The 14006-nt window shown below is 44.1% G+C and overlaps 1 protein-coding gene across 1 annotated transcript in view; it reads left to right on the top strand.

Annotated features, from left to right (window-relative positions):
- LOC136620282 (P-selectin-like) overlaps positions 1-14006 on the top strand; it is a 141951-nt gene that overhangs the window by 730 nt on the left and 127215 nt on the right. The window contains exon 2 of the mRNA XM_066594982.1: positions 8363-8441. Coding sequence (XP_066451079.1) covers positions 8363-8441 — 79 coding nt within the window. The remainder of the gene's footprint in view (positions 1-8362; positions 8442-14006) is intronic.

The following is a 14006-nucleotide window of genomic DNA, read 5'->3' as shown; positions in this document are numbered from 1 at the left end:
TTCAGAAAAAAGTGTGCTATATCGCATCAGACTCCATATGTGTGGGTGTAGCAATTTTTTCAAGGGGAGAATATCTCTGTTCACAGTCTGTACAGCAGTGCATGAAAGTTGTACGGCTCCATGCTAAAGAGCCCTATAGACTCTGTACACTACTGTACAGGCTGCTCTGCCATGTGCATGAGCCCTAACATTGAGGACGGTAAACAATGTCACACCAGCTTGCTGTCCAGTAGCATCCTTTTTGCTACCCTAGCGACTAAAAGGTTAAATGCTCTAAAGGTACGTATACGCGGGGTGATTATCACCCAATTTCTCGCTGGAAACAGTAAATTCAGACAATCTTCCAGTGTGCATGCGCCTGCCAACAGGTCACTGTCTGAGAAATTGCTTTATTATTGGAGTCGCTTGGTTTTTAGCAGAACTACAAACCAAGTGACAGCCAAGCCATGTAAATAGGAGCCGCTCAATGTTTGACTGACTTCTGTCTACTGTGAATACAAGAATGATCCCCGGCCGCTCCACCTCTAGTCATTGAACGACTTTCGCTCCTATGTAAAGCACAAGAGCGATAGTCGGTCAGTACGCCATGGGAGGGATGTTGGACGCTTATGCACCTGGCAGTGCGTAAAGATTTCTTTCTTTAGGAGTTCAGCAACTTTGTAATGTAAGTCATGCTATATCAATGTATGCAACTTGTACATAGAGGCTGCCGAAAAAGACTTGCCTATAAAAAAACACATTGCACAATCTTTTAGCTACTAAGAGATCAAATTGTCCAACAGTCTTCCTCCTATAATGCTAGCAAATACCCGTATACACTTCAGGGCAATATGGTATCCTTGTTGAGTAACAATCTACTAGTAACTTGAGCACAATGTCAGCATAAAACATGGAATTGTCCCAATTGTATTACAAAATGACAGGCTGCCATTGTGGGTCGCCAACCAGCCGCACGTTCACTGATAGTCGATAAAAACAGAGGACTGCTGGCCGATTTCCTCAGAGTACTTTCATGTGTGGCACAGATAAAGCTACTGGAAAATCTACATGTTTTAAATGCAGATTCTGATTTGCCATGGAATTGTTGCGAAATTCGCCCTTTGCAAATTCACATCAAAATTCACTTGCAAGACGTACGGATTTCGCAGTGGATTTTCCTGTGGCCAATTTCTCCACCACGTCTGAAAGCACCCTTAATAACATAGGTGCATTTGTGATTTTCTTGCAAAGGCAGGGCTTGCGCAAGTTATTATGATTGTAATTCTCATCATTTTACAGCTAATGGGTTCACATTACCTTCTATAGACATACTGTTTATTACCTATAATCTATTCTATACTGTTAATGTTTTACTTTTTCAATTATTCTGTGAATGTCTTTTTCTCTTAGACTCTGCTCACATATACACTAGTGGTTTCTGTTGTTCGGCTCCGCCATAGAAGCTGAACAATGAAAGTAACAGAAGTGCCAAATCCAGCACTTCGGTGACAGATAGGGCACCTGACAGACCCCATTAATTATTATGAGATCAGTAGTGCTTCATGCCCCCAGGCATTTTTCTGAAGAAAATAGTGCAGCACGCGGCTTTCTTTTGTCTGAAATTTTGTGCTGGATCGGCGCTGGAGGCTTGTGACGCAAATGTGTAGAGGACCTTAAGACTTTAGTGCAGAGTGCCCCTTTACGAGAATGTGTCTGTTCTCCTAGACCTTTTTTATAACATGGCAGGTTTAGATATAGTAGATAAGTTATGGTATGCTTCTAAATAATGCAGTTACAATACAGTGGTCAGATATCAGTTCAACACAGTGATTACAGTGTAGTTACCACTAGTGATTACAGTTGACTTTTGCTCTGATTAGAGTTGTCTGTTTTAATTTTTCCTCTCTTTTATGAGCCCAGACCACCAAAAGGATTTTTACCAGTCATGATTCATCTCTTCACACTCTCCCTATCCTGTTGCTATGCCCAATGAATCAGTCTCAGTGCCTTCCCATAGTTCTGGTGCCCCTCTGTGTCCCCACAAAGTAATGATGCCTCTTCTGTATTCCCACAAAATAATGATGCCCCCTCTGTAGTTCCACAAAGAAATGGTGCCCCTTCTGTGGCCCCAGCTTACAAATATTACCCCTTCTGTGGGACCAGTTAATAAAAATATTGCCTCCTCTGTGCCCATTTGTGGCTCCACTTAGATAGGGGGGCACAAGAGGTACAAGTGCTTGTTCTGTACAAGAGTCCAGTCATCTTTTAAATAGGGTAGTATACATAAAGCTGTATGAGCTGTTCACCACACTTAGGTTACATTTAAAGCTATGGGCATTGAGGACAAACGTGTCTTAGGTAGTGCATTCCATAAAAGTGGTGCAGCTTGGGAAAAATCTTGGAGACAAGAGTAGAAGGTTCAGAGTAAAAAAGAATTAAATGCAAGGTCATTAGCAGTATTCTGGTCCTATGGGCCCCAGTGCAGCTGAATCAGCTGTACAAGTGTACACAAGCAGTTTGTCCGCCCCTACTGCTATCCAGATAATAAACTACTGGACAAAGTATATGCCCTGGCGACAAAGTACTAAGATCCTAAAGAAAAGGTTGCAGTAAAAGGGCTGCTATAGATAAAACATGTGGCCAGTTTAGCTTTTAGGGTATGTTTATATGTTGAGGATTTTGTACAGTGGAAAATGTGCAGCAAAACCTCACCAAATGGTATGAATTTTAATACAGATTGTGGTGCGAATTTCATCCCCCAGTTTGAAGGATTGAAAATTATGGTAAAAAAATACATAAATTGATTTGTTGCAGATTTAAAATTCACCCATTCTGCTACAGATTTTCTTCTCAGCATGTTTCTTAAAATCCCATTTACAATGTTTTACTTTGCTGCAATTTTCTGTTGCAGAAAATTGTGGCATTTCTAACTTGTGTAAATATAGTATAAGGGACATTTCACACAGAATGGAATATTCCGTAACAGCGTGCAGAATGCGCCCTCCTAGGAATATTCAGCCCCAAAATCCACAATGCTGACGTGCAAATTTTGGTGCGCAATTGAAAATATCAGAATCCTGCTGTTGTGGAATATGCCGTCCTGTGTAAAAGGTCCTGAATAGAGATGAGCGAGCATACTCGGCCACGCCCCTTTTTCGCCCGAGTACCGCGATATTCAAGTACTTCTGTACTCGGGCGAAAAGATTCAGGGGGTGCCGTGGGTGAGTGGGGGGTTGCAGCGGGGAGTGGGGGGGAGAGGGGGAGAGAGAGGGCTCCCCCCTGTTCCCCGCTGCTGCCCCCCGTGCCGCCACGCCTCCCCCCGTTCCCCGGCGCCCCCCGAATCTTTTCACCCGAGTACTGAAGTACTCGAAAATCGCGGTGCTCGATCAAGTAATTACTCGAAACGAGTACGTTCGCTCATCTCTAGTCCTGAGACCGAAAACAGTCGCCAGTTTCATGTTTCGATGGTGCAATTTTTTTTTTCACGTGCCAGAAAATCGCCCATGTAAATGAATGCATTGAAATCTAATGCTTCACATGGTGACGATTTTCAGCCGATGTTTAGTGCACGGCTAAATAGCCGCGTAAAAACGCTCATGTGAATGAGGCCTTACCTGCATTAGAAGCAAACCTTGAGGTTTCATTCATTATTTCCCATTCTTCTGTTTCATATTTTTACACATCTTTTTTAGAAAGCCGAACCCAAATAAAAAAAACATCACTTCTCAAACTTACAGGAAAACTGTGGTAGATAGAAAAGTACAACAGTAAGAGAAAGTAAACCACATAATAGTGCCAGAACTATCAAAGAAACCAAAGAGTGTATTAAAGTAGCATTAATGGTAACGAATTTTACAGAGTGCAGAAATAAAGCCTATAATCCTTAATGCTCGCCCCTTCACAGAGAAGACTTTACTAAAAACTAAATTCTTCATTTGTATACTCCTAAATACATATACACACAGGGCATACGGTAGTGGCATGGAAAATAACCCGACTAGGTGATGTCAGGCCCGCGTCAACTAACCATTGACGAACCTCAACACAAAACACAAAGAGTGACCAGAACTAGTAGTCTCTCATAAGGTCCACACTTGCACCCTCATAGTGGATAGTCCTTAACATTTTGAGACAATTTGTCTCAGTAGTTGAAACGATGCGAATAAGCAATGCTTCGTACTTTATTTCAAACGTCGACTCTAATTTTCAGTATAGTCCTTGGCTTTATGCCCATATAAATATATAGCGAATGGGCAAAAGGGTATAGAACATAGGCATTTGAAATAAAGGGCCAGGGGCCCAGGTTACTTCAGTACTCGGGTGCCGACCCTATCAAGAAGAATCCCATGCTCAGATTTTATGACTCTACACGTTTCACCATGGATACCGTAGATCTTCAGGAGAAAAATAATAAAAGAGAGAGGCATAGCCTACCATCAAGGCTATGGGCTATGCCTCTCTTTTTTATTGTTTTTTTCAACTAGGGAATTTCTAATGGGGGAAATCCTTCTTTGTTGCTTGCCATATTTAGGTGGGGATTGACCTGCAATCATGGGTCATCATCCTCATTAACGTAAGGCTAGGAAAGCAATCTACGTACCTGGTAGCCTAATGCTAACCTAGGGCTCATTGTAGCATAGGAAGAATTCCTGCTGTGGTCTGGTACCATAAAGTATTAGCGTTTTATCATCAGGACAGGCCACCCCGGCTAGTTATAGCCCGAGTGTGACTGAAATGCCATATCAAACCATTATCTAACTAGTCACACCGGGTAACAAGAGTACTATACCCTCGGACCCCAGGAAAAGGAAAAAGGAGCACTATATCTCTAGTTTAGAGAGTAAAGGGATTTAGGTAAATTGGATGACATACCTCATATTGTAATACTCTCAGGCAATATCTTGAATGTCTATACTTTAGGCCTGATTCAGCAATTGCAACACTGCTCAGTATACATAGTTCCTTGAATCTCCTAAAGTTCCACAGTATCCGTGATGAAACATGTAGAGTCGTAAAATCTGAGCATGGGATTCTTCTTGATAGGGTCGGCACCCGAGCACTAAAGTAACCTGGGCCCCTGGCCCTTTATTTCAAACTTCTATGTCCTTTAGCCCTTTTGCCCATTCTTGATATTTTTATGGGCATAAAGTCAAGGACTATACTGAAAATTTGAGTTGACGTTTGAAATAAAGTACAAAGCATTGCTTATTCGCATTGTTTCTAGTACTGAGACAAATTGTCTCAAAATTTTAAGGACTATCCACTATGAGGCCTTAGTCAGACGGGCGTTTTTAGCCGCGATTTGCGCATGCGTCCGGCGATTTTATAAAACCATTGCTTTGCAATGGTATCGGACACATGAGCGCTTTTTATGCGCTCGTCCGATAAATTATAGAACAGAAATTGCAGATCGCACATATGTGCGATCTGCAATTCCTGTTCTCTTCTCTATATGCGCTCAATGGGGCCGGCGGCAGCAGCGCCGACCCCATTGAGAACATATAGAAGACAAATCATTCTTCTCTGCCACAGCTGTAACAGCTGTGACAGAGAAGAACGATGTTTGCCCATTGAATTCAATGGAGCTGGCAATACAGCCGCTCCATTGAAAGCAATGGGCTGCCGGCGTGCGCGGGGTGAATTGTCGGGAAGGGCTTAAATATATAAGCCCTTCCCTGCAATTGATCCTAAAATGTGTTAAAATAAAAAAAAAAAGTATACTAACCTTTCCGTTGCAGCCGGAGTCCAGCCGCGGCCGCTGTCAGTTCTCCTGAACTGCTTCTCGGCACTATTCAGCCGGCGGGGCTTTAAAATCCCCGCCTGCTGAATGATCTGCCTCTGATTGGTCACAGCCCTGACCAATCAGAGGCAGGTTTCACTCACACACCCATTCATGAATTCATGAATGGGTGAGTGACTGCTGCCTCTCAGCGCTGAGCCAATCAGGGGCAGGTCTGACTCACATCCATTCATGAATGGGTGTGAGTGAGACATGCCTCTGATTGGCTCAGCGCTGAGCCAATCAGGGGGCAGGTCTGACTCACACCCCCTTCACACCCACTGCAGGACGGCCACGTGGAGCTCCGGCTGCCGGGAGAAGGTAAGTATATATATATTTTTTATTTTTACACATTTTAGGATGAATTGCAGGGAAGGGCTTATATATTTAAGCCCTTCCCGACAATTCATCCCGGGCTCGCCCGCAGCGCTTGAAATGGAGCCGACTCTATTGCCGTCTCCATTGAATGCAATGCGCTGGACAGCTCCGGCCCATTTCTAATGAAACGCGGCTAGGAGCAGATTTTCGGGCGATTTGCGGGCGACTTGCGCGCACCGGTCACGCGATTTGCGGATGCGCATCCGTCATGCGATACGCAAATCGCGTGAAAAAACGCCCGTGTGACTAAGGCCTGAGGGTCCAAGTGTGGACCTTATGAGAGACTACTAGTCCTGGTCACTCTTTGTATTGAGGTTCGTCAATGGTTAGTTGACGCGGGCCTGACATCACCTAGTCGGGTTATTTTCCATGTGCCCTGTGTGTATGTGTTTTTAGGAGTATACGAATAAAGAATTTAGGTTTTAGTAAAGTCTTCTCTATAAAGGGGCGAGCATTAATGTCACACATTTACAATGTAGCCCTTAGGCCTCCTTCCCACGAACGGATTTCCGCCGCGTAATTCGCGGCGAAAATCCGCTGCGTTGCCCGCAGCTATTAGGTTCTATTGAACCTAATAGCACAATGCTCACGATGCGTAATTCCAGCGCGGAATTACGCGCCGCGATTTCTCCCGTCCTCACCCGCAGCATGCTCTATTTTCTGCGGGTGAGGACGGGCTGTACGCACTGACGGCTTCCATTGCAGTCAATGGAAGCCGTCCGTTCACGCTATCTCCCGCTGTAACCAGCGGGAGATAGCGTGAAAAAACGCTTTCCCGCCCACCGCCGCGCGTCATCTGACGCCAAATGACGCGGCCGGCCGCGTCACGTGACACGCTCGGTGACGCGGCGGTGGTGGGCGGTGACGGGCGGTGACGCGGCGGTGGTGGGCGGGGAAGCGATTTCACGCTATCTCCCGCAGGTAAGTATAGGGGCTCTGGGGGGCGCCGTGACGGGCTTCACTGCGTAATATTACGCGGCGGACCCCGTCACGCTCGTGGGAAGGAGGCCTTATATTGGATTCATTCTAGATAAAAAAGAAACTATTTTGTTGGAATAAACATGTTCTGCTGATTTCCTCTGTATTTATAGCACGTTTACAGTAGGTGTGAGAAGAAGAAGAAGGGTGCGACCTGAGATAAACCAAGATAACACTGCTTCCTGAGTGTGCTTTCCTTCCAATATCTGCGTTGTACATACGCTTAAGCAAAATATTTTACTTTTTCTATTAAATAACTTACAAATATCTGTAGACCCTTGTTGTTTTAAACCCTTTATAACATTTTCATAATAGCTGATCATTGATAAAAACTCTTAGGGTTCATTTCAACGGCCACATACGTAAAACGCTGAGTGTATCATTCTGCGTCTTACCGCTGTGTATGGCAGCGATTGCACACTGCGTATGACAGTATCTCACGCACGCGGTCAGGCGCAGTCTGACTAGTTTCTTTTTTTTTTTAATTCCCTGTTCTGTCTCATAGTGATGTTGCATATTCAACACCGCATATATGCAATGTATTGTGTATGGATAGCGTTTAATACGCAACCCATAGAGAACAATAGGGCTGTATGCACGTAATATGTATGAGTATTCATGGCAATTGTAACAGTTTCTTAGAAATGTCAAAATGTTTGAACTGTATGGTATATACTGTATTGATGTCACAATTTATGATGCAGTCAGGGTAATACTCAAGATTGCTTTCATTACAACTATGAGGACATGCTGAATATCCTGGTCTTAATGTGCCACAAATAATATACTGTACTTTGGGACACGTGTGCCCAAGTCCTGTGTTTTCTATACTGGTTTCAGACAAGTGACAGTGGAGTAAAATGAGCCAAATGCATTAAAAGGTTCAAAACCCTTAATGCATCTGTCACTTTGGCTGCCCATGCACCTCCTCTCCTCCTGAAATCTAAAACCAGGTAAAACCCGGCATAAATTACCACTATTATTTATGCCAATTTCTGGCAAATTATAATAAATTTGATGGGCTAAAACCCCATGTCAAACCCCACCCACTTTTTACAAAAAAGTCAAGGGCATTGAAAAATGGCAAAAAGTTACAAACCTTTTTCACAACTTTTATGAATATTTCCCTGTTTATTTTTGTATATAAAAATACATTGAAAAATTGTATGTTACAAGAAGAATAAATTTAATTTCTATTGAATAGCAATGTTTTTATTCAAAATATTGAATGGTTATTATTTTTTATAGAACTCGGAAAATAAATGGCAATCATATGGATGTGTTTGGAGAAAAGGGAGAATATTTACATTTTTACTGCTTTGCAATGGTAAGTAGATACACCAAATATATCACTGATATGGGTGCCTCTGATTGTGTAAGAATATATGGCATTGTAATGGAAAATACAATTAATTAACAATTGGTTAGCAATAGACAATTGGCTATTCATGACTGTAGCTACCATAGCTACAATGGACTGACTGACCTAGCACTATTTGCTTTGGCCAGGAGGATCCGGGAAATAGGAGCAGTATGTAGGTTCTGTTTGTAACCAACTTTTCACATAGGCTTTTAGGGTTTCTCTTATGTTCCATGACTCAGGTTATACCCAATCCTGCACTGCACGCATGTACCACCGTGGCAACACAATTAAAACTTGCATGCCATACGCCGCCTTTTATAGAAAATAGACACCACCCTGGCAAGACATGTCCTATCATTCATGCATTAGATGCACATGACCCATCCAGCACAATGACACAATCATCAACAGTTGAATAATAATCATTAGTTGTATAATACACATTAATAATGTACAATATCCTTCAGCAGCTATGCATTTCCCTTAATAATTAGCATACACCCTACATAATCTCTACAACTACATTCTAGCAGTTATGAGACTTACCCAACTACATTTGGTTACCATTTTTAATCCCCCTTATAAGCTCTCATGTTGCTCATGCAATCCAGTGCTATGATTACTAGACCAGTTACTGCCAAAAAACAACAATCTGTATCTGTTAGTATTGTGGTGACCTGCTGCTACCGGTATTATTATAATGCACTATTGCTGGCTTGCTCGGGTCATAACTTTGCTGACAAAAAAATTTCAGTGAACATTACAGTACATGTTCCTCTTAACCCCTTCACACCCCACGTGTATGTCATAGAAAGCAAGAAGCTAAGGCAAAATGCCATATATTTACAGCATATAGATGGTGTGGGCTCAGAGTTTGCGCCATCCACAGTGGGATCCGGCTATGACTGACAGACAGCCTCCCGTTGAAACAGCAGGGATCAGTAAGGACACCAAACCCAGCTGTTAAGCCCTTACACATCACGATCATTGATCACAGCATGTACAAGGTTAACAGAGGGAGGACGCTTCCTCTGTGACATCATCGGCCCTATACCATGAAATCGGTGAGAGCTGATTAGTCGCCATGGCAACCGGACGCTAGCCAATGGAATCTGAGTTTGCCATGGTTTGTCACAGGCATTAATAGCGGTAATACACTGCAGTAGAGAAGTACTGCTTTTCATTATCTGAGCGACCATGACATTGCAAGGGACATACAGGGACATAAAAATGTAAAAATAATTAAGCTGCTTCATGAACGCTGCAAAACAAGATTGCAGAATTGATTTTTTTTTTCAGGGAGCCCCCCCCCCAATTAATAAAAGTTATACACTATATGTACCCCAAAACTACAGCTCGCCATGCAGAGGATAGGTCCTCATATGGCAATGTCAAATGAAAAATAAAAAGGTTTTGGCTTTTGAAAAGCAGAGATGAAAACCCCCCAAACGCATCGTGTCCTTAAGTTTAAATTAGTCTGCATCCTTAAAGGTACATGACACCGGGATTGAAAGAACACCAAAGAGAGAATTCTTGTGTCAAACATTGCCCTCCCCCAGGCTATTCTTCAGATAAACAGTCAAAAAAAAAGCTGTAAAAAGCAGTAAAAGGAAAAAACTTTTTTGCACACTTTTCCTTTTTTTAGTTTAAAAAAATGAAAAAGCACACTTCGTATAATTGCATTCATAACAACACAAAAAATAAATTGAAAACACTTTTTATCCCGTATGGCAAATTGGAAAAAAGAAAGTTTGGGGGGGTTCATTTTCCCTTCCAAAAAACACGATAAAAAACAATTTGTATGTACCTCAAATGGTGCCAATAAAAAAACCACAGCTTCTCATGTGAAAAAAGCAGAGCTTCATTGATGAAAAAATGAAACGTTCTAGGTCTTTGAATGCAGTGAAGCAAAAGAAAATTGTCAGGAGCCGCAAACATGGGCATAAAGGGGACTCGGGTGCCAGCACTTCTACACATCTCCACAATGCAGCAACACATACTAACACCAAAGATGGGTTTGAAGCAGGAGGTTCACAAAAGTAGCCACCACAGGTATACAGTGACCCTGTGAAAGTCTCATGAAATCACTAACGCTTCCTGTGAATGCTCCAATCCAGTATCTCAGATAACTGTGGTTACGCTGATCCCCAGACCCCAAACAGGAGGAGGAGGTTGCATAATAAGCCCGAGAAACCATGACTGAGGTAGGACCCGCAATACTCTGTGTGGGAAGCACGTGAGCAGGCCCAGGGTCAGGCTCAGTCACAGCCTCCACCTTGTGTGACCCAAGGTGCCACGAGTTACATAGCAATGGGAAATCCATGTGTCCCCACACAATTCATTCTGTATAGGTGTCAGATACCTGAACACTGCAATGGGAAAGCCTTCTGCGCCCAACCCAAGTCATTCAGTGTATTTGTGCCAGATAGGTAAAACACTGCAATAGGAAATCTTTGTGCACCCACAGCATAAGCGAGCCCATGAAACTCAAAGACAGTATTACACATGAAGAGATCAGAGTGCCCAAGCATGGCAGAGTTTCACCCCGCCAAGGACTTCAGTCTCGGACCACATTTCTGCCCAATTCATTCTTTGTATGTGTCAGATAGCTAAACATTGCAATGGGAAAGCCTTTGTGCACCCACAGCATAGGCAAGCCAATGAAACTCAAAGACGGTATTACACATAAAGAAATCAGAGTGCCCAAACATGGCAGCTTCACCCTACCCAGGACCTCGGCCCACACTTCTGCCCTAGTCATTCGGTGTATTTGTGCCAGATAGGTAAAACACCACAATGGGAAAGCCGTCTGCACCCTAGCCAAGTCAGTCAGTGTATTTCTACCAGACAGGTAAAACAATGCAATGGGAAGTCTTTGTGCACCCACAGCATAGGCGAGTCCATGAAACTCAAAGACGGTATTACACATAAAGAAATCAGAGTGCCCAAACAAGGCAGTTTCACTCCGCCAAGGACCTCTGCCTTGGCTCACACCCTCAGTAATCGTGGGCCTCAAGCGCTGATCCCCATACCCCAAGCAGGAGGAGGAGGTGGCATAATAAGGCCGAGAAACCATGACCAAGGTAGGACCCGCAAAACTCTGTGTGGGAAGTACATGAGCGAGCCCTGGGTCAGGCTCAGTCCCAGCCTCCACCTTGTGTGACCCAAGGTGTCGTGAGTTAAATAGCTATTGGAAATCCATGTGTCCCCCGACACTTCATTCTGTGTATGTGTCAGGCAGCTGAACACCGCAATGGAAAACCTTTGTGTACCCACAGTATAGGCGGACCAATGAAACTTTTTTGTTGCAAGAGTATAGGCGAACCACTCAAACCTTTCAGTAGCAAGAGTATAGGCGGACCGCAGTAACATTACTGTAGCAAGAGTATATGTGAACCCCTCAAAACGTTCAGTAGCAAGTGTATAGGCGGACCCAGTAACATTTCTGTAGCAAGAGTATAGGCAGACCCCAGTAACATTTCTGTAGCAAGAGTATAGGCGGACCCCAGTAACATTTCTGTAGCAAGAGTATAGGCGGAATCCAGTAACATTTCTGTAGCAAGAGTATAGGAGGACCCCTGTAACATTTCTGTAGCAAGAGTGTAGGTGAATCCCAGTAACATTAATGTACCAAGAGTATAGGCGAACACCAGAAAACATTTGGTTACCAAGAGTGTAGATGAAGGCCGGAAAAATTAGTTAGATAACAGTCTAGGCAAGGGCCTGAAAAATTGCCCTTACTACTACCTCAATGACAGACAACTGTGTCTCATCATCTTCATCCACAAAAAGCTCTTGAGACAGTTGCCAGAAGTCCCCAGCCTCATCACCCGGACTCCAGGAAGGTTGGGCATTGGTCACAACAAACTCCTCAGGTGAGAGAGGAACTGCTTTTCCCACTCATGGCAGGGACCTGAGAACAGTTCCTGGGAATCTGCCTGCTCAGAATATGTCATTTTCATGGAGTGAGGAGGCTGGGAGGAAGGAGGAGCAGCCAGAGGATTCAGAGTTGCAGTGCCTAGGCCGGGAGTAGTGGACTGCGTAGAAGACTGGGTGACCGATACATTGCTGGACGCGTTTTCTGCCATCCACTGCAGGACCTGCTCGCACTGCTCTGTTTATAATAAAGGTCTACCATGCAGACTCGCAAATTGTGATATGAATCTGGGGAGCCCAGAAACTTGCCTCTCTCCTAATCCCTCAGCAGCCAGCTGTGATTCACCCCGCCCAGGAACTCGGCCTGTGCCCACACCCTCACTTGGACGCCCGCGTCTGCGTCCACATCCTCGACCCCTCCTCAACATGGGGTAATTTACCGCTCACGTAGACTAGTAGATAAGAGAGGCTATATGGAGTGGGAGAAGACTCTAAAGCCATTGGATAGTGCTGGTAACTGCGGCTATCTCATCCCACCCAAGGAAAGGGTATTGTGAGATGTACTGCACAGTGGCAGAGCTGAAATACTTTGCAGTGGCCAGGGAAATATTAGAGTACTGTTTCGTGGTGAGACCTCTGTCTAATGCACTGCAGACTGAAAACGGTATAACTGAAATAGTTTGCAGTACCCTAGGAAATATTAGAGTGCTGTTTCACGGTGAGACCTCGGTCTAATGCACTGCAGACACAGAACGGTATAACTGAACTACTTTGCAGTAGCCTAAGAAATATAACAGTACTGTTTCGTGGTGAGACCTCTGTCTAATGCACTGCAGACATAGAGCGGTATAACTGAAATAGTTTGCAGTGGCCCAGGAAATATTACAGTACTGTTTAGCGGTGAGACCTCTGTCTAATGCACAGCACACACAGAACGGTATAACTGAAATGGTTTGCAGTAGCCTAGGAAATATTAGAATGCAGTTTCACGGTGAGACCTCGGTGTAAGACACTGCAGGCGGAGAACGCTATAAGTGAAAGCCTGGGAACAGGCTTAGATGTGTAATAAAAAAATTGATGCACTAGCCAGCCACAACTATAATGCACATGGAGAAAAGTAGCCCTAAAAAGGACCATTAGGTTTCTTGTAGAGAGGATCACGACTGTATAACTTTCCCTATATAAGCAGCTCTGTCTCTAAACTCTGCCTAATGCACTGCAGACTGAGAACGCTATAGCTGAAATGGCCTGCACAGCCCGAGATGCTTAAAAAAAAAAAATTGGTGCACTACTGATCCCAGCAGCCACAACTGTAATGCACACGTTGAGGAGTAGCCCTAAGAAGGACTGTTGGGTTTCTTAAAGACAGGATGCTACTCTAACACTTTCCCTATATCAGCAGCAGCACTTTACCTAACCTCTGCCAGCATGCGTCTGAGGCGAGCCGCGGGCGGGACCAGGTTAAGTACTCAGCAGTCACCTGATCGGTCCAGCCACTCACTACTGTGGGGGGGGGGGGGGGAAGAGGGCTGGCACGTCACAGGAGGAAGTGGTAATGCCTTCCCCGCATGTTTATTGGCTAGAAAATGGCGCTTAACATGCGGGGAAGGAAATGCAATTGACTCGAGTACCGCGTGGTGTTCGTCCCGAGTG

This window comes from Eleutherodactylus coqui, chromosome 3 (assembly GCF_035609145.1).
Source record: "Eleutherodactylus coqui strain aEleCoq1 chromosome 3, aEleCoq1.hap1, whole genome shotgun sequence".
Taxonomy (NCBI): domain Eukaryota; kingdom Metazoa; phylum Chordata; class Amphibia; order Anura; family Eleutherodactylidae; genus Eleutherodactylus; species Eleutherodactylus coqui.
The sequence above is the reverse complement of the archived record's forward strand: the minus strand, read 5'-3'. Positions and strand labels throughout refer to the sequence as shown.